This window comes from Lytechinus pictus, chromosome 2 (assembly GCF_037042905.1).
Source record: "Lytechinus pictus isolate F3 Inbred chromosome 2, Lp3.0, whole genome shotgun sequence".
NCBI classification, from domain to species: domain Eukaryota; kingdom Metazoa; phylum Echinodermata; class Echinoidea; order Temnopleuroida; family Toxopneustidae; genus Lytechinus; species Lytechinus pictus.
Genome location: NC_087246.1, coordinates 34,706,929 through 34,731,615, shown reverse-complemented (window position 1 = coordinate 34,731,615; position 24,687 = coordinate 34,706,929). Strand labels below are relative to the sequence as shown.

The window sequence follows — 24,687 nt, the reverse complement described above, 5'->3', positions numbered from 1 at the left end:
TATATCAAATTATGAATGATGAAATTTCTATGTTTCAAAATTGGGTCTATTTGGTCTATATTGCATATTTTGAATTCCATTTGAATTGTTAGGCCAACATGGTTCTTTCCGTCAAAAGCAAGGCTGTGCTATATACAGTATAGCAAGAAAAAACGTCCGTTGGTAAATAGGCCTATACAGTCATATAAGTTTATGTGTCGTCCTACTCCTATATGTCGGCAAGTATATATATCCACGACGTTTGAGCAATCATATTAAAAAAACGTTCCTTCAGTTAGGCTCTTTTTATACTTTGTTGTTTTTTCTTCATTAAAAAAAAAAAATCCAAAAGTAAAGTATAAGAAAGCAAGTTGCAAACTATTTAGCCAAAACAAAAACAAGACAAAAGAAAGCAGAATCAAAATATACTCTACTTGATTTATATTCGAGCATGTTATAATTCGGAATATAAATACACTAGAAGTTCGCAAACTTCTCAGTCCTTGTTTTTGGCATTTAAAAATTATGATTTAATTTTTTTCAGGTCATAATATAACTTTAGTTTGAGCTGGACACGTAAGGTACTCGATGAACTTACCTAGCTATATTTTTATGCGTAACTAGTGATAAATTAAAATGAAACCTATAGAGGGGTTGTTTTTTGTATGCTGTACATGATTTATCACGTGAGTGAATGGGAGTCTGAATCATACTCACGTGTGTCATGGACTTAGAAATTTGAACAATTTCCGTGTTGTGTGATTGTATTACTGCTTTCTTCTTTTATAAAAATTAGAAGTAATATTTGTTTTGTTCTTTTAATTAAAAAAATGCTCTCTTTATTTTTTTCCAATATAAAAAAGGAGATAATGATATCATGCTTGATTACCCACCATGGGCGGAAATCCCTGCAGAGGGGACGCGTCCCCCTACCCAAAATAGTAGGGGGGACACAATATCATGATTATGCCCCGGCCCCTACTATTTCGATCTTGAGAAATACATTAAAATTCAAAATAAAACGTGAACGAGATGACCTTACTTTTTGGTTGATAACCTTTTTTTTAATTTCTTTCTTTTTGCTTTTCAAATTTATTTTGGTTCCAAATGACCTTACATTTTGGGTGATCCCCCTTTGTCTTTTTCTTTTTTTTTGCTTGTCAAAATTTTGGTCGAAATAACCTAAAATTGGGGGTGATCAGTGGCGTACCTAGGATTTTTCACAGGGGGGGGGGGGGCAAAACCGTCCGCCCAAAAATTTGACAAGCAAAAAAAAAAAAAAAAAAAGGTCTTCAATCACTTGAATGAAGGATTTCGTACCAGAAAAAAATTTGACAAGCAAAAAAAAAAAAAAGGTCTTCAAGCTCGTCAGGGGGGGGGGCAATAAAGGTCTTCAAGCTCGTCAGGGGGCGCAAAAAAGGTCTTTCAAGCTCGTCAGAGGGGGCAGGGATACGTCCTTTGCATGGGTTGTGCATGGCTCGTCAGGGGCCGGGGGGCCGGGGCAGACTGCCCCCTCTGCCCCCCCCCCCCCCCCGTAGGTACGCTAGTGGGGGTGATAACCTATATTTTTCCTTTTTGCTTGTCAAATTTTCCAGCCCCTGGTCCCCCTACCTTTGGGGAGAGATTTCCGCCCTTGTTACCCACCTATATCAACACAAAAGCCGGGATAAAAGGTTTATTGGTGCCCTTTACCCCATGCTATTATTATAAACAGCGAAGTGTATACGCCCTCTACGTTGATTACGAGGTGAGATAGAAAGATGTAGATGGAGGACTTTTTTAGGCTACAACTGTAAGAAAGGCCGACAAAACATGAACTTAATGGCTGTGATTTTACGGGAGTTACTGAATTCGGGATTGTCGATTTCGGAAGGATGAGGTAAGAGTGGACCCCCCCCCCACAAAAAATGATCTCAATGATCTTGTTTAACTCTGTGTGCAGCACTCATTCAATGACAATGAATCAATGAACACGCCACACGGTTATGAACTTACTTAATAGTACCGGTAACTTAGTTATGATTAAACCCAGGGAGCTCCGGCCCGCGAAGCGGGCCGGAGACCAGGGGCAGGGTAGCCTGGAGGCTTCTGGGGAGTAAAAGTCATCTACTAATATACCGTATGGGCACTAGTATTCAACCTGGCATAATTCAAAGATTTTGACATATTCCCCCAAATATTTATAGGGAATTTATCTTAATTTCATACCTTTGTTATTTCCAGGGTAATCTGTTGTCGGTATTTATCCACTCACACGTATTGCGAGGTTAGTATTATAGTATACTACGGGGGGGGGGGGGGGGGGGGGGCAGAGGGGGCAGTCTGCATCTGACGAGCCATGCACAACCCATGCAAGTAAAAGTCATCTACTAATATACCGTATGGGCACTACCACTAGTTAGTATTCAACCTGGCATAATTCAAAGATTTTGACATATTCCCCCAAATATTTAGAAATAGGGAATTTATCTTAATTTCATACCTTTGTTATTTCCAGGGTAATCTGTTGTCGGTATTTATCCACTCACACGTATTGCGAGGTTAGTATTAGTATACTACGGGGGGGGGGGGGGGGGGCAGAGGGGGCAGTCTGCCCCCCTGACGAGCCATGCACAATAACCCATGCAAAGGACGTATCCCTGCCCCCTCTGGTATTTATCAATCTGTCGACTGTGTGCGCGGAGGATCGAATTATGCGGCGATGGCCTCTTGCACTGAATGGCACTAGTATTCAGCCTAGTGAGGATAGATAGAGAATCTCAAAATGGTTTAGATTGCTAAATTAGATCTAGATCTATGTAAGTCTCTGGCTTTGAATAATTCCCTGTTTGGTCTCATCTCAAATGGTCTAGTCCTTAGTCGGATGGGACAAGGGCAGATTGAGAGACAGGGCCATCTTTCATCGCTAGGTTGAATACTAGTGCCGACGGATTGGATACTAGTACCAAAAACCATCGCCGTATAATTCGATCACCCGTGCACACAGTCGACGGGTTGAAGAAAAAAATAACGAAAAAAGAATAACCGGCATTTGCTCTTGGAAATAAGACGGGTCTGAAATACAGGTAAACTTTATATTTCTATATATTTGAGGAAACTCTCCAAACGGGTTGAATACTAGTGCCCTTACGGTACGTAGGCTTACTCCCGCATTAAGCCTGGCGCGGCTATCTATACCTGGCTGTAGAGGCCAGGATTTCCAATGATGAAACTAGACCTAAATCACCAATTTTACTTTTTGTTTTGCGCCCAAACTAACGTACATGGGCCAATTTTATGTTTATTCCCAGTTTTTATTAAGGTTCCTAATTTTCATTAAATAAATAATAAAATTGAAAAAAATTAAGAGCACGAGCGTTCACTTACCCAGTCTGTTTACGTCGCCATTTTGAATTGAAGTCTTTTGTTATCGATACCTAGTCCTAGATACCACACGCGTGCAGAGCTGCAACTTAGATTTTTAAAAATACTTGCATCGGCCGATAATATCACGATTCGTAAAATATTTGTTTCGGTTGATATCATAAAGTAATTAATATGATATTTATTGACCAAAACAAATATTTTACGATTCCTGATATCTATCGGCCAATGCAAGTATTTTTTAAATCCAAGTTGGCAGCTCTACAGTGTAGAGCTGCCAACCTAGATTTAAAAAAATTGTGAAAACTTGCATTTTTTTTACTGAAAGATACAAATAATTGACCAAAAGTATGCACTTCACAAAATGCAAAAGGGCCCCCAATGATAAGCTCATAACAGCACAGCACCAGAAATGTGTAGTCCTTCTTGGCTCCAGAGATCAAGTAATTAATGGTCAGAATATCACATCAGCATACATGGCATAATGGACATCCATGACTACAATGAGCATGCCTGTACGATGTTGCCTCTTTTGTCAGAAATAATCTAACCGTCACACATTATAATTAACCCTTTAGCACCTGAACCGCCCGAGACCGCCCTTCCTATTACACACTGAACCGCCCGTACGTTTTCTTTGCGCTATAGTATCTCTTGTCTATGATTTACCGTGGTAATATTGCGTGTGCATACCGTATAGGTTGGCTGCTATAGAGATCTGCATAGAAAAGTGTATGCTCCTATTGAGTATAATAGAGAAAAACCGATTGACATGCATCGGTGTGTAGCAAGTTCCAGACTGTTGCGCAGTCGATCTCAGCAAAGATGGCTGCGTCCATGTCTCGGAAAACCACTTACTTCGCCGAAGAAGCTCGGGCGTTGCTATATGTTCATGAAAACGTTGGATATCACACAGAGTGACATCTAGATGTGAGTTCAAATTAATTTTTGACATATTTGATCCAAGGTTTGGCGAAAACTTTAGTTTTCTGTCAGTGATACTTTACATTTTTTTGAAGGCGTGGGACTGGGGCGGCTGAAACCCAAACTTTTGTTTTTTTTCTTCTCGCTCTGCAAACGATTGTCAAAGGTCAATATTCGTACATCTGATTGAACTTTGCCATGTACCATTCTATTCAACAGGTCCTATGCTACAAAATAAATATAACTTGTAATGAACAAAAGTAAATTTATAAAAAACTATTTCAATTTGTTTGGAACAATGCCTACTTATTACCAGTTTTATTGTTTCCTCCAGTGAGTAATTGCCATTATGCATAGGAATCTGTAGGTGCTATAGGGTTAATTGTTATGATGTTAGGCATCTTTCTTAGGAGCTGGGAGCACTGATCAATCGATGTGTTTATTCTGTTAAAATAGTATTGCACTTGTACCCTACTACATTACAATTTCTGTTGATTAAAATATTCTGTACAAAGCAAATGAAGGAAATGCTTCTTAACATATCAAAGACTAGTAAATTGAAAATGAATTGAACTTAAATTGAATTCCTCAAGAAAAAAAAACTCTGAAAGAGCTGGTTGTACTTATCACATCATGAAGATGATACGATTTTAAGGGCATTAGGGTTTGTCAAGTCGTTTCAAGGTATTCCTGCAATGCTTTGATACCACACTGAATGTATTCGACGTCTACTTCTGTTTATATCTATTTTGTTACTAAATGAGCACATTTGATCCCTATATATTTAAATTTCTTCTTAGATACATGTATACAGTATAGAGACTTTTCAAAAATAAAAAACCCACGAAAAATAAGACTTCAATAAGATTCTAACCGATTTTAGTGTATTTTGGCTACCAATGAAAGTTTGTTGACCCTTTGACCTTTCCCTGACCTTGTCTTGACCCTTTATATCTTTTGGAAAAGGACTTCTGACGATGAACTTATTAAAATCGAAAATAAAAAAGTACACACATGCATAAAAAACACGCAAAAATTAGCTTTCTTAACACCTTCAGTGTAATTTGCCATTTACCGAAAATTTGTTGACCTTTTGACATTTCCGGTCATAACCTTTTAACGGGAGGTCAAGAGTGTATTGTTGTGTACACTTGTTTGTTTAGTATAACAAGACAAACAATTTGATGTGTCACTCGACAGAATTGGGGAAATTTCAAAAATTGACCCCAATTGACCCTAAACTATGGGCGTGTACTGCAATGACATTGAGTCCCAGGATGAAGAAAGGATAGAAAAGAAAGAAAGAAAGAAAGGAAGGTAGCAAGTAAGGAAGGAAGGAAGAAAAATGAAGAAAGAGGAAGAAAACTCAAATTTGAAACAAAACAAAAAATGCAATTATCTAACAAAAATCTTTCTGATAATTGTTAAAATATATGTTAAAAATTGTTAGAAAAATAAATGTTTTAGAAATAAATAAAATTTCACAGAGAAACATTGACAAACTTAAAAATCAATGAATCATCGCGGCATCTTGGACTTGCACGCATCTTTCATCCCACTACGCCGATCAAAAAAACGGCTGAAACTAGTTATGAAAACTCAATAACTTGCTCTTCTGATCACATCACCAAATCAGTAATATGAGAATCCATATAAGTATAAAAAATTTCCCACCGATTTTGTGATTATTTTGTTGGAAAAACTATTTTCATGTGAGCTCTGATTCAGAGTTTAATGACTCTGTGTGTGTGTTTTTGTGTGTAGATCACAGAAAATGTCGCAAACTGGCTTGCAATTTGAATTGAGGGAAGTTGTTAACTTTGTTTTTTTCTCTCTCTCTTCTAGGGAAACTTTGTAAAATTTTATTTCACAGTAAGAATTTTGCTTGCCCGATTCGTGCAAGTAGTTTTTGTATTTACTTCAAAACACTTGCCGGACTGTAACTTTTATTTGTCCCGGGCAATCGGGCCAGTGCTTATGTCGCAGCCTGTAAATGATTTATGTGAAAATATTCCTATACACTATTTCAAAAGTGTTGATGAATTGTCTTTAGCACAGTATCGTAAATCAACCGACACTTCGCAGTTACAGTCATTACTTAATTCTTTTATTGAAAATAAGTTGTTCTGAGTGTTGGAACCAAACAATCTCTATTTTATTTCTTTAAAGAACAAAATAATTCAAAGAATTGAATTTACTATAGAGCCAAGTTATATGATGGATAGCTGTATTAAATGGAAACTGACAGTGTAAAAAAATCAAACATTTTTCCCCAAGAAGAAAAGAAAATAAAATTTCAGTGGACCCTCTTTTTTTCATTTTTCAAAGTTACAAAGAATCATTTTCTTAATTGTCCTTTTTGTAAGATAATTTTTCCTTGTCACATTACCTTATATTGGTGGCCATTTTAATATATTAATTCAATTTTCAAATGTGTGATTGAGTTAATTACGTTTAAAAGTGGAAAAATCGAGCTATAAAATTTCTCACAGACATAGCATGTGAATTATACATATGAGCATGCAACGGTGTTCTTTCATTAGTTTTAGCGACTCAATATCATGCAGTGCATTTTCCACAGACACCCTTTCATCAATAAGGATAACATTGGTAAACAGTAGCATGAACGAGCCTCATTTTTACTTGAACTCTTAAATGCTTTTATTCTTTTGACAGATTGCAGACGATGCCAACATGATTAGAATCAAACAAGAAGATGGTATGAACTTGATCATGATTAAGCAAGAAGATGATACTGGCATGATCAGGGTCAAGGAAGATGATAATACAGACATAATCAGGATTAAGCAAGAAGATGATACAGACATCAGGATCAAGGAAGTTGATAATACAGACATAATCAGGATTCAGCAAGAAGATGAAGCGAACATGATCGGGATTAAGGAAGATGATAATACAGACATGATCAGGATCAAGGAAGATGATAATACAGACATAATCAGGATCAAGGAAGATGATAATACAGACATAATCAGGATTAAGCAAGAAGATGATACAGACATCAGGATGAAGGAAGTTGATAATACAGACATAATCATGATTAAGCAAGAAGATGAAGCAAACATGATTGGGATTAAGGAAGATGATAATACAGACATGATCAGGATTAAGGAAGATGATAATACAGACATACCAATCAGGATCAAGGAAGATGATAATACAGACATAATCAGGATTAAGGAAGATGATAATACAGACATGATCATGATAAAGCAAGAAGTGCAGGAAGAGGAGGAGGAGAAAGAAGAGGAGATATATAATTTCACTGATGAAGGTTGGATGGATGAGAAAAAAGATGAGCAGGATGAGACACACGCTGTTCGTTTCACAGATGAAGGTTGGATGGAGGAGAAAGTAGACGAGGAGGGACAGAAGGAGACACACTCTTATGGTTTAGCAGGTGTTGGTTGGATGTCTGATGATGATAGAGGTACAAAATCTAATTAACCTTTTCACATATTTTCATTATTTTTTTTTTTTTGTGTATACAGTCATTGAGAATACACAATCACAGTTTAAAGTCCTGGGTCTTGTAACACAAAGGTTAGCGATTAGTCGTACGCTTGATTTTCACGATTGATTGTACATTGTTGTAGTCAATGCAATCAACCATAGAAAAATGTTCTATTGTCATTGCTAAGCTTTGTGTTACGGGCCCCTGGAATCTTTGATCACTATAGTTTTCCTGCCGTATTTCATTCGCCAGTAAGAGCAAGTGTTATGTCAGAGGATATAAAGTACAGTAGTTCAAGGGTAAGTTCAAGTCAATGGTGGGTTGATTCTTATACAAGAGTAATGTTGCTAAGGTATAAAGTGAGAAATAATGTGTAAGACTTTGTTGAAATATTTCAGAGACTACAAGTTCTCCTTCTGTAAGCAGCTCTTTAGCATCCATGGGACTATCTTATCAAAGAGACTCCTAGTGAGTAGCAAGTGGGTGAATCCTGTTCCATGTGTACATATACAGAGCTGCCACTTAGTAGGATTTTATCCTATTTAGTAGGATTATTTAAAGGGGAATATGACACTGAATAGGATTTCCCCCCTAAAAATAGGATTTTTGAAACTTGTAATAATGATGATATTTGGGATGTTTTTTCAAAATTTTAAAGAAAAATAGAATTGTAGGCTTGAAAATAGGATTTAAAAAAATAGAGAATAGGATATTGTCACAATTAATGTTGGCAGCCCTGCATAGACCGCATCACCAGCACAAAGCATAAATTGTGGCCAGAGGCTACATTTTGGGTTTTAACATCTTTGAACAATAACATCACACATAAAGGAAATGAAATCCAATGAATGCTTACAATGATCTAATTTGGAATACAGTAGTTGATGAGGATAATGATGTATCATTGCAGGGAAAATCAAGGTAGTAACGGATGATTCGACTTGTCAACCTGGAACAAGTTCTGATGGAGTTTGGAAGGATTCAGAACAACCCTCACTAAAAGGTAAATGTAACAATCTCACATACATGTAGACTTTCACCACTTGTTATGTATTATCCCTTAACCTTAAAATCACTAGGGGAGGGGCCCCCCCCTCGACATTTTTCGCGAAATTTTTGTCGCGATCGACGGCTGAGATCATAAGGGGGGCTGAATCAGCCCACCCCCCCCCCCCCCCCCCCCCGTCTTAAGCGTCGAAATAGCCCAGTCTATTTAGGGTTAAAGGGGAACTGGAATGCCCTTCAAGCAAAAATCAAATGGGAGGTTTGCCCTTTCCTTTTTCATAATCAAATTTTGATCTTGTATTGTGTTCTGATTTCTTTTCTTCTTTTAGTCTGTCAAACATAACACTTTATTACCAAGGTTTTGATTCTCCTTTTAGTGTTTTAGAAATATATCTGTCAAACATTGCACCAACAGGTAGGAAAAAAATGTCTTTGCCAAATGTATTTTACAAAGGCGATAGTACACAGTTCCTTTTCACAATAGAATACAAAGCATGAGTCCTTTCACGAAGGGTGTGTCAATTTGTATCAGGCACAAATACACTGTCATTACAAAAATAGGTGATTAAAGAAAAAGACCCCCTCTATCTTCTTGTCCCTTTGTATTCGCAAGTATGCAGGTATGATCTTTTTATTTGCATGAAAAAGTCATCAGTAATGGGTTTTGTCGTAATTCATGCCAGCATTCACGTTTTAGAAAAATATACTAATTACACCCATACCTTTGCGGCGATATGTACGTGTATATCAGAGTCCAATCGATTGAATTTCTCTTTCTTTTACTACCAGATGCTGCTGAATATGATCAGGATGCAATTGAACAAGGTATGTCCATGGACAGTTGTGGTGAATTCCATCTTAACTCATATATTGGAGGAAAGAAGCCTCAGTATTTAAGTCAGAATAATGTTCCTGCTGACATGAGATTAAGAGCGAATATATGTAGCTATGATGAAATTTCCTGTGAAAGTGATCTTCAACCGCAAACAGGAGTTGGATCATGTGAACGTTCACTCTCTGAAAACAGTTTTCCCAAAAAAAGCATGTTGACTGGTCATTCCCCAACACACACTGGAGGCAAAGTGTATGACTGTGGTTACTGTTCCAAGGGATTTTCTCAGAAGAATCATCTGATTGTTCATCTGAGAACCCATACAAAGGAAAAGCCATTTGAATGTATACACTGTAAGAAAGGATTTTCCGTTAAAAGTAGCCTGACTTGTCATCTCCGAACACACACGGGAGAAAAGCCCTATGAATGTCCTTACTGTAGGAATAGATTTTCTCAGAAGTGTGTTCTGACCCGCCATCTCCGAACACACACAGGAGAAAAGCCATATCAATGTTCACAGTGTAACAAGGGATTTCCTCAGAAAAACCAACTGCTGGTACATCTTAGAACGCATACAAAAGAAAGGCCGTATGAATGTTCACTCTGTGGGAAGATGTTTGCTAAAAAAAGCAATCTGACCCGACATTTCCTCTCGCACAAAGGAAAGTTAGCGGTATATGAATGTTCACACTGTAAGGAATCGTTTCCTCAAAAGCACAAGTTGACCCGTCATCTCCGAATACACAAAAGAAAAAAACAACATGAATGTACTCTCTGTCAGAGAAGATTTTGCGATAAACATGGCCTCACTGAACATTTTCGAACACACACAGGAGAAAAGCCATACGAATGTTCATTGTGTAAAAAAACATTCTCTCAAAAAAGCACACTTAACCGTCACCTCAAAACTCACACAGCATACAGTGACAAGTAATTTCCTGACACCAGTCTCTGAATGATCATCTGCAACACTTACAAATGAAAAGATATGTTTCCCCTGTAAGCAAGGGTTTTCTGATAAAATTAGTCTGAACCCTCACTTCTAAACACAGATGAGAAAAGTTGTTTGAATGTTCACTCTGGATGTAGATATTTTCTTTTAATTTTATTTTATTTAATCCATTTCATTTAAAATATACTTGAGAAATAAATTATTCTTTTATGGGTTTTTAAAGAAAAGTCTTCTGATTAATCAGCCTAGAACAAATACAATTTTTTTTTTTAAATGGATATACTCGTACTGTAATAAACAATCTAAAGAGTATTCTGATTACTTTCTATTAAGGTAACGCAAAGAGGAGAAAAGTCATGAATATTCAAACTGTAGTGATGGTTTGGTTTTATTCCCGATTTAAAAATAAAATAAAATAATATATTCATTGCATGATCAAATGATTATATGAAACAATATCTAAACATCATGAATGTAATACAAAATATAAAAATCATATTGTAGGGGTAATTCATAAATGGGGAAAAGAAGAAAAAAGTGTTTTACAGGTTTGATTTCTTATTTCTTTATATACATATTGCTTTGACTCATAACCCCTTATTCAGTCAGGGCTATCAATATCACCGTGAGTTTGATGTTTTTCTTCCATTTGACATTGAGATGACCCATATATTACGTGAAATGTACAATTTTTGACATTTTTGCTGGCCAGGATAATTGAATAATTTTCTCAGATTTTAAAAGCCTAATGCGAGGATATTTATTTTAAAATCTAATCATACGGTTTAATGCGGAATTGCATAGCACTGATAATACGTATAAATCAATGACTGCAGGATTATATTTCTAAATTGCAGGCTTATAAGAATTGCCCCAAATAGAACTATTAATACCAGTGATCAAGTAACAATTTAAATTTCTACATATGATTTGTAACTGTTACTATGAACCTTGATTTGTAGTGGGTAATCATTCTGTCTAGGAGTTTCCCCCCTCAACTGCTACTGTGCTGAAGGCACTTGCATCCTTGGACCATTCAATCTCTTGATCAATGTCTTACTGGTTTCTCACTTCAATTGGCGTATTGGGCCAGTTCACCCTCCCTTGCAGCAAAAAGTCAAGAAAGTGTTCCCATCTACCAGATCCTTTGCAGATAGTTCTAATGACAATTGATTTTGAGTCCACGTAGTGCCAAATGAATCCCAACGGTTATTTTTTATGAGAGGATACGTAACAATCCTTGTCTTGTGAAAGGTTCGTTCTTTGAAGATATCTTTTATCTTATGCTTCAACATTCCAGCTGATATCTAAACGCAGGATCAGCTGGAAGGGCATCATGACTCAAGTCCATTCCAGCCAACTTCTTAGCTCTCTCATCAACAGGTATTGATTGCACAACAGCAAGGTTGTTACTCTTCAATTTAGGCTGAGCTTCAATCCATGTAGTCTGCAGAGTTCCACTGCTAAATTTATATCTTTTTCCTTGATCGCTCTCTGTGGATACAGATAGGCCTCTGTTTTCTTCATAGAGATATTCTATTCTCATGAGCTTTCAGAAATTATTGACTTGATCTACTTGTCCAGAGTGATCAGAGACATATCTAGAAGAGTTACAGATTCTGGTGTGAACCCAGGAATATTACCACAGATCATACATTCCAGTGAATTGAGACAAGTTGATAAGTTTGACTTCTGAGGATGCTGGTGATGAAAGGATTAGGAAGGTGTCTTTTGATTGTTTTGAAACCACGACCATCTTTTGTTCCTTACTCAGTTCTCTGTAGACAGGATCCCCTACCTCCTCAGTAGCACTCTTCACATGTGCGATGATAGTAGTTCGTTAAATGCATTTGACTTGTCTCAGAGAATAGCTTCTCAATAAACCTCACCTGCTCACTGTGATAATTCGTCTCTTGTATGATACCTAATGCCCTCGCCGTCATGTTTCCACGCTTGACTGCAAGTCTTCTGCATCTTTCCTCTGTTGCTTGCTGTTATTTGTAAAAACTTTGTCTGTCACTCTCATTAGCCAGGCCTCTCCAATCTTCAAAGCTGTCCCTAAATCTCCCATCCAGGCGTTCTTGTAGCTCTTGCATATCCTTGATGTGGCATTATCTTCAGCAGCATTGGATTACTTTCTTTGCTGCTCCTTCACAACTGTTTACTGATTGGGGATTGTATCGCTTATTGAGGCTGCCTTTCTTACCTGTAGGAGCTTATCACAATCTAAAACTGAAAATCAATTCATTACCCCATGTAGGTAATGGTTGTGGTTAGTCCCTTTGATCTTTTCTATTGGCACTGCGAAACATTTGCAGAGACAGCCAAATATGTCTGTTAAGGTCACCTCGATCAGGGATGTTGTATACAGGTTGCCTTCATAATTATACAGGTACTCTGAAACATATTCCATTCAAACGGGAGACAATTTTGGTGGCCTGTAAAGACAGGTTTAACTCTAGATAAAAAAAACAACAACAGAACATTACGTGCTTACTATCCTTTGAGTTGGTAAACAAATAAAAAGAAATAAACTATATGATAAAATTAATTTTATTCAGTCTATCAAATCAAGTCATCTAAACTTTCACTTCCTACGAGAGTATGTCACACGTGAAATTTTTCTCTCTTTCACTACCAGGAGGTGACGCTAATGCTGTACAAGATTCCATAGAACAAGGTATATCCAGCGACGTTAGCGAGAAAGCCGATCTAAACATACATTCTGGAGGAAAGATGCGCCGGTTTTGTGGAAAGATATGCCATGACAGTTATTCAGTTCCTGACCTGAATGGAGAAAGACCGTTCAAGAAAAGTGATATGACCGGGCATGTCAGAACACATACAAAAGAAAAGCTCTATGAATGTTCACAATGTAACAAAGGATTTTCCGATAAAACTAATTTAATCATCCATCAGCGGACTCACAGTGGGGAAAAGCCATTCGAATGTTCACAGTGTAAGAAGAGATTTAGCCAAGAAAGTGTTTTGAATCGCCATCTGCAAATACACACAGGAGAAAAGCCGTATGAATGTTCAATCTGTAGGAAGAAGTTTTCCGTGAAATGTAATCTAACTAGCCATCTCCAAAGACACACGGGAGAAAAGCCATTTCAATGTCCACACTGTGATAAGAAATTTTCCACCAAAGTTTATCTGACTCAACACATCCGAACACATACGGGAGAAAGGCCATATGAATGTTCACACTGCATGAAAAGATTTGCTCAGCAGAGCATTCTTTCCCGTCATCTCCGAACACATACGGGAGTAAAGCCATATGAATGTTCATACTGTATGAAAAGATTTTCTCAACATAGTATTCTAACCTGTCACATCCGAACACACACAGGAGAAAAGCCATTTGAATGTCCGCACTGCAATAAAAGATACTCAGCCCAAGGTAACCTGAATAGTCATCTCCGAAAACATGCAGAAGAAAATGGTTGCATTTGATTTTGTCACATGTAGATCCTTTCAAAAAGATGTTGAGGTATGTAATTTAAGGGCAATTTTATGGCCATTGGTATGACATTGTGTCATATTCGTCTTGCACACAAGGGCATTTTCTTGACAATTATTCATTACAATGTTTTATAATAATAATAGCTGGATTTATAAAGCGCTTTTTGCCTGAGGATACAAAGCGCTGCTATTATTACCCCGGCTTTAGCTCGAGCTACCATCACCGGCGCTCAGTGCATGCAAGGAATTACTCCTGCCGGGTACCCATTCACCTCACCTGGGTCGAGTGCAGCACAGTGTGGATAAATTTTTTGCTGAAGGAAAACACGCCATGGCTAGGATTCGAACCCACGAGGCCACGACCCTCTGTTTCAAAGGCGAGAGTCAGAACCACTAGACCACGACGCACCCATAATGGTTTTCTGATGAACCATCTGGGAACACACACACAGAAGGTGAAGCCGCAAGAATGTATAAGGAAATTCCACAAGAAATCTGACTCAACATCTCTAAACAAACATGGGAGAAAATCCAAAAATGATTCTTCACACAGAGCCATACCGGTAGTCATATTCGTACTGCCAACAAAGGATTTCTTGGCATTGGGCATTCTACCCCAAAACTTGCAAGATTACACTTCATTTGTTGTTCAATTTTTATCAAACGATTCTTGGACATGCAATATAATGGACAATTTTTGTATGAAACATATCGTAGAGTGAAAAAATATGTACATTTAGATATGTACAGTGATGTGTAGGACACGTAGAATCAACACTTGAATGCCATTTTTAAGTATCAACTCTTATCAATGAAGTGAATTTTACATTGCAGTAATAGATTGCTTTTTTAAAACGAATGTTCAATAGATACATGCCATTGTTTGCTTTCAAATTCCATATTTACAGGAGGGGAAATTGTCCATACAATTTGTGTATCTAGACTTATCATGAACATGTCCAAAATGCAATATAATGCAGTGCCACATGGATGCAGCTTTTATGAGTACAAATGATCCAACTTCAATCCATAAGCATGGAATATATACCTTATTAGGTTTTTTTTTTATTTATTGATATGGAATGCATTTGTGTCACTTCAGGGGTTGATTCCCATTAAAGTACCTGAAGGTCTCACCAATATATATTTTCTTTTCTATTGATGGCATACAATGAATTTTATCTCAACCCGAACAAGACTGGGAGCCCCTCCCTCTTAAAGGGGAATCCAACCCAAATAAAAACTTTTTTTATAAGGAAAAGAAAAATCAGACAAGTTGATAGGTGAAAGTTTGAACAATATTGGACAAACAACAAGAAAGTTTTGATTTTTTAAAAGTTGTAAATATTAGTAATCACTATATCCATGGAGACTTCAAATTGGCCGCATATGGGATGTCATAGTGATGTAAGGCAAGGACTACTCTTCCATGTACTCCAATACATATTATGGCTAAAATGTCATTTTTTCCCCAAAAGTGTTATTTCAAATTGTATTTTTCTTTCATGAGGACATAAAACAATATACTACCTGGGCTATATTTAGATTACTGCCCCAGGGGAATGGGTACTTAGGAGAAAACCACAAATCCCTGATAATAAAGTACATGGCCTATGGGAAAGTTGTCCTTGCCCCTCGTCATAATTTACTTACTCAGTTGCCAATTTGAAATCTACATAGTATTAGTGATCTCAATTTTAAAGCAGCTATAACTTTGTTATTGCTTGTCCGATTTCTTTCAAACTTTCACCATTCTGTTTAATTTATTTTTCTCCTTCCCAACACAACATTTTATGGCCAAGGCTGGATTCCCCTTTAATATTTACATGTAACATAAAAAGCTTGACTTTTAAGTCTCTTAAACATATGAGAACAAATTTGTCATCTTAAAAAGGGTGTCTAGATCAAGAATTAGCACTATTTGAGATATATTCTAGAATTCAATGTGTCGATCAGTATCATTAACTGAAGAAGAGATTTGAACAGTTATTGGATATTTTAGATAATGTTTGGGATGATGTGAGTGCTGATTTTTATTGCGATTGCTAGATCAATAGCTGAGATTTTACGGGGCGGCTAAATCGGTCCTCCACCAGTCTCCGTTAGGGGTAACTAATAAGGAACACATTCTTGCCATATTCGCTCTGGGCTCATGTGTTCTCTGTATATGATATCAAAATATCAGTCACAATCACATTATGAAGCACAGAACAAAGTTGAAGAGTTGATAAAAATCAATTTTCTCTCTTTCATTATCAGGAGATTACGCTAATGATGTACAGGACTCCATAGAACAAGGTATATCCAACGACAGCAGCATGAAAGCTGATCTAAATATTCATTCTGGAGGAAAGATGCGTCAGTTTTGTGGAAAGATATGCCATGACAGTTATTCAGTTCCTGACCTGAATGGAGAAAGACCGTTTGAATGTTCAGAATGTAAAAAGAGATTTTCAAAGAAAACTTATCTAACTAGGCATTTCAGAATACATACTGGAGAAAAGCCATATGAATGTTCAGAATGTAACAAAAAGTTTTTGTGGAAAAATGATTTAACAATGCATTTGAGAATACACACGGGAGAAAAGCCATATGAATGTTCAGAATGTAACAAAAGATTTGTCAAGCAAAATGATTTAACTAGGCATCTCAGAATACATTCAGGAGAAAGGCCCTATGAATGTTCAGAATGTAACAAGAAATTTGTCAAGCAAAATGATTTAACCAGGCATTTCAGAATACATTCAGGAGAAAGGCCATATGAATGTTCAGAATGTAATAAGGGTTTTGTCAAGAAAAGCGATTTAACTACGCATTTCAGAATTCATACAGAAGAAAGGCCGTATGAATGTTCAGAATGTAACAAGAGATTTATCAAGAAATGCATTTTAACTAGGCATCTCATGATACATACCCAAGAAAGGCCGTATGAATGTTCAGACTGTAACAAAAGATTTATAAAGGAAAGTAATTTAACTAGGCATCTCAGAACACACTCACAAGAAAGGCCCTATGAATGTTCAGAATGTAAAACTAGATTTACCAATAAAAATCATTTGACGAGGCACCTCAAAATTCATACTGGAGAAAAGCCACATGAATGTGAGCATTGCATGAAAAGATTTATTGATAAAAAAAATCTAACTGCTCATCTCCGAACGCACACAGGAGAAAAGCCTTTTGAATGTTCATACTGTATGAAAAGATTTTCACATCGGAGTAATCTTACCCGTCATTTCCTGACACATGCTGGGGAAAAGACATAAATGTTCACAGTGTAACAAAACGGGCTGACAGACATGATCTGACCAATCATCTAAAATTTCACATAGGGGAAAAAAACCATATGAATGACCCTATTGTAATTGGGAATTTTCTGATACATTTAATCTGACTAATAAGAATCATCATAACATGATAATTACTTATACATTCTCTATGATCTTTAAAATGAAATATGCTGAAGTAAACTCATTCAAATCTGATGAAATATAGGAGTAGAGGAGAACAAATCATTTAGAATCACTTCAAATGACACATAATATTAGTAGCAACAAAGCCTGATGAAACATTGTACTGATGGATAATAGCATCATTGTTGTAAAAAGGTATACCATGTAAGTTATTTAGTTCCTGACCTGAATGAGGAATGGCCATATGGATGCTCATGTAACAAAATTTGAAAAATTAAGTCATTTGACCAAGCACCTCTGTACAATACATATACACACACAACCAAGATATGGATGTTTACAATTTAACACAGAATTTTCTGATAAAAGTAATCTAATTATCCATCAGCAAAAGCACACCGGAGAAAAGCCTTTTGAAAGTTTACAATGTAAGAAAAGATATAGCCAAGAAAGTTGATTGAATTGCCATTTTCAAATACACATTGGAGAAAAGCCATATGAATGTCCATTCTGGATGAAGAAATTTTCCCCACCTATAAGTCTTGCTTGTTATCTCCGAGTACATATGGTAGTAAACCATCTGTATGTCTCCTTTTTGATTGATGGCAAATATATTAGAGTTCTGGGGCTCTATCAGACTAGTTTCGGCACAGTTTTGGTTGACTTGATATCTACTATGAATGTATTCCAAATAAACTGGTTCCAATTAGAATCCCAAAACAAAGCCTAGGTGTTGATGAAATGAATTTTTATCTCCTTTTACTACCAGATGATCCTAGTGATGCACAAGCCTCCATAGAACAAGGTATATCCAGCGACAGTAGCAACAAACCTCAAGAGAATATGCATTCGGGAGGAAAGCAGCATCAGTGTTTTGAAGCAAATTGTCAGGGCAGGTTGAGATCTAGTCCAGAAGGGAGTAAATTTTTAAATTGTATGATGAGGCAGTATCCTTGTAAATTTGATCTACAACCGCTTACAGAAGAAAGGACATATAAATGTTCACAATGTCCGAAGGGATTTCATCGACGGTGGGATTTAAAGCGTCATCTTAAAATACACACCGGAGAAAAACCGTACGAGTGTTTAGAATGTATGAAAAGATTCTCCCAAAAAAGTACTCTGACCCATCACCTCAGGATACACACAGGAGAAAAGTCATATGAATGTTGCTTTTGTAAAAAAGGACACTATCGGCAATGTGATTTGAAGCGTCATCTTTTTACACACACAGGAGAAAAGCCATGCAAATGCCCACTCTGTGAGAAAAGATTTTCACTGAAAAATCAGCTAAAGCTCCACCTCTTAACTCACGAGGGACGAAACGGTAAGCAATATCAGTGTTCCTATTGTGAATTAGCATACTATCAGCAAAGCCATCTGAAACGTCATCTTCTGACCCATACAGGAGAAAAGCCGTTTGAATGCTCACAATGTTTGCAAAGATTTTCTCAAAAAAGGTCCTTGATTCGTCACCTCAGAATACACACGGGATAAATGCCTGAAAAACCATTTGAATGTTCTCACTGTAATAAGAGATTTCTTGATAAAAGTAGTTTAAGTAGTCATCTTAGAACACACACAGGAGAAAAGCCGTATGAATGCTCACACTGCACCAAGCGATTTTCTCGGAAAAGTAATCTGACTGACCCATCTTAGAACGCATACAAAAGAAAAGCCATATGAATGTCCACACTGTAGAAAGTTATTTTCTCAGAAAAGTGGTCTTAATCATCATCTCCTAATACACACAGGAGAAAAGCCATATGAATGTTCACACTGTTTAAAGAGATTTCCTCAGAAAATTCATCTTACTCATCATCTCATAACACATACAAAAGAAAAGCCATATGCATGTCCACATTGTTCTAAGGAATTCACTCGTAAATCTCATCTGACTTATCATCTTAGAACACATACCTGAGATATGCTTAATGAATGCCCACACTGTGTAAAAAGATTTTCTCAAAAAAGTATCCTATCCCTTCATCTCCGAACCCACACTGGGGAAAAACCGTATGTATGTTCACAGTGTAAAAAGGGATTTTCTGTAAAATGTAATCTGACTAAACATCTCTTAACACACACAAGAGAAAAACCATATGAATGTTCACACTGTTTCAAGAGATTTCCTCAGAAAATTCACCTCACTCATCATCTCATAACACATACAAAAGAAAAGCCATATGCATGTCCACATTGTTCTAAGGAATTCACTCATGAATCTAATCTGACTTATCATCTTTGAACACATACAGGAGATATGCTTAATGAATGCCCATACTGTGTAAAAAGATTTTCTCAAAAAAGTATCCTATCCCATCCTCTCCGAATCCACATTGGGGAAAAACCTTATGTATGTCCACAGTGTAACAAGGGATTTTCTCTAAAATGTAATCTGACTAAACATCTCATAACACACACAGGAGAAAAGCCATATGAATGTTCACACTTTTTCAAGAGATTTCCTCAGAAATCTCATCTGACTTATCATCTTCGAATACATACATGAGATATTGTATACGAATGCCCACACTGTGTAAAAAATTCTCAAAAATATATATCCCGTCATCTCCGAACCCACACTGGGGAAAAACCTTATGTATGTCCTCATTGTAACAAGGGATTTTCTATAAAATGTAATCTGACTATACATCTCTTAACACACACACAGGAGAAAAACCCTTTAATGTTTACATTGTAAGAAGGGTTCATTATTTATTAAATGTAATCTTACTAAACATCTCCAAACACACTCTCATGAGAATTGAATATTCTCACTTGAAAAAAAAACAAAAAACTAAACAAATTACATCTAACTCAAATAGGACCAAGTCCAGCAGGATTATTTGAAAGACTGTAAGAATACAGTGACAGGCATCCACTAGAGCTTTCATCTCAGGCACCACACAAATGAAAACCCATGTAAATGTATAAGAAGGGATTTTCTCACAAATGATAATGTGTTAACCATTTGTAGGAAAGCTTAAGATGCACACAACATTTCGAACTTATACAAACCCATTGCACAAAGACAATGCATATGTGATTTTCTGTATGAGGTGTGTGTAAAAATTGGTATGATCATGGTGTTGTGCTATTTGTGCCACATTGAGGAGGATTAGTTGTAACATCATACTTGATGTCAATAGAAGTTTAAAGTTTGATACAGGTTTGCTAATCTTTCTAATCCCCTTTCTTTATGTTACATAACAAATATCTTGCCATTATTACTATGCCTGGCTATATAGACCTGATTTGTCAGTCTCCATAACGACCCGGTTGAATGTTTTTAAACTGAAATTTAATTAATTGTATATACCAGTAAATTATGCAATATTTTCTTAATGGTTTTCGGTGAGGGCTCGCATTCCTTCGGGCAACAGTATTGAATTTTTACTTTATGAGCGTTTCATGGAAAACCATTTCTTACTCTCCTTTTCGGTCATTTTGCATATTTTTATTTAAGTATTCAAATTGAATTTTGCATTTGGTTTATGTAATTGGTTTGTTTTTGTTGCCAAATAAATAATAGTAATAGTAATAAATGATTGAGAAAAAAAGGCATTCATTTATCAAAACACGAAATCTGGACATTAGAATTTGTATTTTTATGGAAGCCACCTTTACTAGATCTGGGAGGCGTTTCACAAATATTTAAGTATGACTTAGAGTCGCACTTAAATACAAAGTTGCGTATGGTATGAAAGGCTTGACTGCATTGGTCAGATCTTGTCATGAGGATGCGCAGTAATGCGTATCTATCAATAAGATCGCGCGTTGCATATCACGTACGCGTTGGCATTTAAGTGTTACTTAAGTCATGCTAAAATCTTTGTGAAACACCCCTGGGCTATTTCAGTGTCTAGGGTAATTGCAATGGTGACCTTGATGTATTTTAGAATAGGAGCTTTGCTATGATCTCTATGGAATTTTACTCTTATTTTATTGTATGTATTTTGTTGATTGCTTGATTGAGGTCAATGTAGGCCATTTTCAGCAAAATAAACACAAAAACATTTGATAGTGGTGTTCACTATGATAGCCAAATTACTAATGTAATTGTGCCAAAGTTTGCCATGCCATTTTTTTTTGCCAGTATTTCCATTAAGCAACTCTCCTCTTATTGCTCACAAGCTGACATGTTGTATCAATGATAGTTCGTTATAAACCCAGATCGGTGCTAGAAGTAAAAGTGATGCATAAAAACTCTATAAGCTGCACAGTACAACAATGTACATGTAGGTTTCATGAATATTACTTGCTTGTCATCTCAGTATTTTGCTTAAATAAGAAACTATATATTGTGCTCCTTAACAGTCTGAATCATGTGACATCACACTGTGGCAGGAGGGTAGTGATTACATAGGTGTGTATGTAGAAAAGTCTGACAATTTTCTTGCTTTCCAGATTATGAATTTGATGAGTTTTTTTTTTACAGAGGAAACTGGCACTGATAATCATTCTGTAGCCAAATGGATAGAGACCTGGAGCTCTTGATTAGGTTTTTGTGATTTCTTTATTTGGCTCTCTTTGGCCAAAGTTATGTCAGGAGAAACTGTTACATGTAATCTGAATGAAGATAGAAATGAAAAGAAGTGCCAAATGAGCAGGAAATAAAACAAGGCAAAAAAGTCCAAAGCTGTAGATTTCATCAATTTAAGGATTAGGAAAAGCTATTAATGATTTATGTTTTGATAGAAGTAAAGAAAATCAAATGTGTAATCTGGATTCTGGAAAGCAAAGCAAAAAAAAAAATCACCCAACCTGTATGGAATCATGTTGCTTCTGACACGGAATGACATCACAGACTTCAGGACGGTGAAGACCACTATAAAACTTATTTTCAAAGCCTGATAATTGGAGCTACTCTCATGCAAAATACTCAACTAGCGAAAACTGGTGAAAATTCATAAATCTTTGCATGGCTGTGTTTTGTAGTTTATAAGCTTTCAATTGGTAAATGATATTTCAATTTCACTTTGGGTCAGGTCAAGGTTTTTATTAAAATAAAATAGTGTTAATTAAAAATATTGTTGATAATGTTTTTTGTTGTTGACAATGTTGATAACATTTTTTCTTGTATTATGGATATATGGCTCAACCCATGTAACATCCTTGTACAACTGACCCCATCAAGAGGCTTAGTTGTGCAAAATTACTTTTTTCAAAGACATTGTTTTCATTGAGATAATATTCTAATCTTAGAAACATTATCATAATATATGATAGCTATTATTCTTCAATTTTACTAGGTACAAGCTCTTGGTGACTTTGAATAAAAAGTGGTACAACTGACCCACCCTTCCCCTAATCACAGCATTTTGGGTCTTCAAAACTTATGTAAAATATGTCATAGTTTAGTTCAGAAATGTATGCAATGAACGAAAAGATGGAGAAAATATTTGTACCAGGATGACCCTGGTATATATATATCTGTAAAGCGCTTTGAGGTCTTATTCCGATGTATTAAGTGCTATACATGTATAAAAGCGGAATACTATTAGGAGTAGTAGTAGTAGTAGTAATACTATTTTTACTGGCACCCAGGGCCTGTTTTCATTTCAAGCTAGCATCATTGTCCTCATGTCAGGTAAATGATGTTAAAAAGTGGCATAAATACACAGTAAATTAAGTGTCTTTAATGACTCATACTCGTGCGAAGCATACAGAGATTTATTTTAAGTAGTCTGATGAGAGCTGTCAAAAATAATTTCACAAGATACTTATTCTGTACAAACTTACATGCTGCAATTATGTGAAACTATAATTTGATTTGTACCCATTTTGCTTTGTTATATTGACACATTTCTTTTATTTATTGCACTGTATATGCATGTATAATGTATATATATATTATGTAAGACATTTATAAATTGAGCTGCCATGCTATGATAAATCTTGATTCGTCAAATTCTTAGTTCTGGAGTTATTTTGTATGTTTTTGTGTTGACAGAAAAAAGAATGAATGAGTATGCATTGAGGTGAATTTGTACAAAAAAAGAAGACCAACCTAATATCATTTCATTTGAAATAAAGGCAGAAATTTGAGAAACAGGCAATGATTATAGAATGGCCATGTATCTTTGAAAGAAAGGGAGCTTAGTGGGTTTTCCTTATTTTTTTCTCAAAAAATTACAATCCCAGATGAGTCCCAGGGAGTGTGCCTTTTGTGAGTGTTTAACCATTTTGAAAGTGGGGGTGGGGGGGGGGGGCTGACCATGTGAAAAAATTGCAATCAGATAGTACTCTTAATGTTTTTGTACATGTCAGTTGAAAGCGAACTGAACTTCCATAAATTGTAGAAAAGTGTGTGTTTATGTGGGGAGGGGGGGGGGGGGGTTAGAGGAATGTATTAGAGCTACTCATCTAGATGTCACAGTCAAAAACGTAAATTTCATAACTGATATTCTTCTGATCCAGGAATGATTTTCAAAGAGAGGGCGCTGTTTTGTTAAGCAAAAACGAAATGTTTTTTCCTCTAAAATGAAGGTGTGATAGTGGCCAAAACACATAATTGACAAGCAAAAAATAAAGGGGGGAGGGGGTGTGCTCCCAAATGAGGGAGATTTGGGTGAAATCTCTACATTTTGGCAAACCCCTCTTCCATTGTCCATGATTCCTTGGCGAATTTATCTACAAACAGATCAAATCCTTGAATTTTCAGCCATTCCATTATCGAGTAATAGTGTTATATATTCAAGAGGCAAAATATATTTTATTTTGATATAAATAGCATAAGTTATCAAATAAATTGATTTTTATATTAACTGATTTTTATTTAAACAGGTAATATAAAAATCGGTGGCTTGATCCCAAAAGTATGTGTGTGTGGGGGGGGGGGGCTGATCTGTATGGGATGGGTATAGTGATATGGGGCCTGTGACGAGATGAATGATACGTTGGAACAAAATCCCGTTTTGGCGTTTGACTTCTGAGGCCGCAAGACGGGACATTTTTTGAGCACTTTTCGTAATCACGTTATACGATGCCTCTCGAATTAAACATATTCATCTAATTTCTTTTCTATCTTTATTTCCATCCTTTTCTTTTTTATCTCCCTTCGTTTCATTCCATCTTCCTTCATAGGCTCAGTGTCTATTAATGTAACCCCCCCCCCTCGCTACTTCATGGTGGAGGGGATGCAGGGTTTCGGTAGTCTTTCTTCCCCTCTTCATTTTCCCCTTTTCCTTCCCTCAGTCCCGACATACTCAGCAAACCCTGTCCTCGAGAGGCTATCTTTTATGAAAATAAAAAAAAATCCCCTTTTCTCTTTTTG

The 24,687-nt window shown here is 36.4% G+C and overlaps 1 protein-coding gene across 8 annotated transcripts; it reads left to right on the top strand.

Moving 5' to 3' along the window:
* Positions 1 to 1,700: 1,700 nt before the first annotated feature.
* Positions 1,701 to 20,217, top strand: LOC129254350 (zinc finger protein 436-like). Of its 8 annotated transcripts, none has more exons than XR_010298112.1 (7): positions 1,701 to 1,858; positions 6,943 to 7,717; positions 8,652 to 8,744; positions 9,536 to 9,571; positions 13,172 to 14,023; positions 16,255 to 16,293; positions 18,178 to 20,217. XR_010298112.1 is itself a non-coding variant. In XM_064115561.1 (6 exons), exons 2-6 carry the CDS (start codon positions 6,961 to 6,963, stop codon positions 18,903 to 18,905), a joined length of 1,653 nt encoding a protein of 550 aa, XP_063971631.1. In that variant the 5' UTR covers positions 1,701 to 1,858; positions 6,943 to 6,960; the 3' UTR covers positions 18,906 to 20,217. The 8 variants fall into 8 exon arrangements, 6 of the variants coding, with proteins under 6 accessions (XP_063971631.1, XP_063971629.1, XP_063971627.1 ...); XR_010298106.1 differs by having other exon boundaries at positions 16,255 to 16,434; XM_064115561.1 differs by lacking the exon at positions 13,172 to 14,023.
* The last annotated feature ends 4,470 nt before the right edge of the window (positions 20,218 to 24,687 follow it).

Coding starts and splice junctions, on each gene's coding strand:
- LOC129254350 (XM_064115557.1), top strand. CDS start 6,961: ATGATTAGAATCAAACAAGAAGATGGTATGAACTTGATCATGATTAAG. Junction 7,718..8,651: donor GATGTCTGATGATGATAGAG/GTACAAAATCTA, acceptor GTATCATTGCAG/GGAAAATCAAGGTAGTAACG. Junction 8,745..9,535: donor AGAACAACCCTCACTAAAAG/GTAAATGTAACA, acceptor TTTTACTACCAG/ATGCTGCTGAATATGATCAG.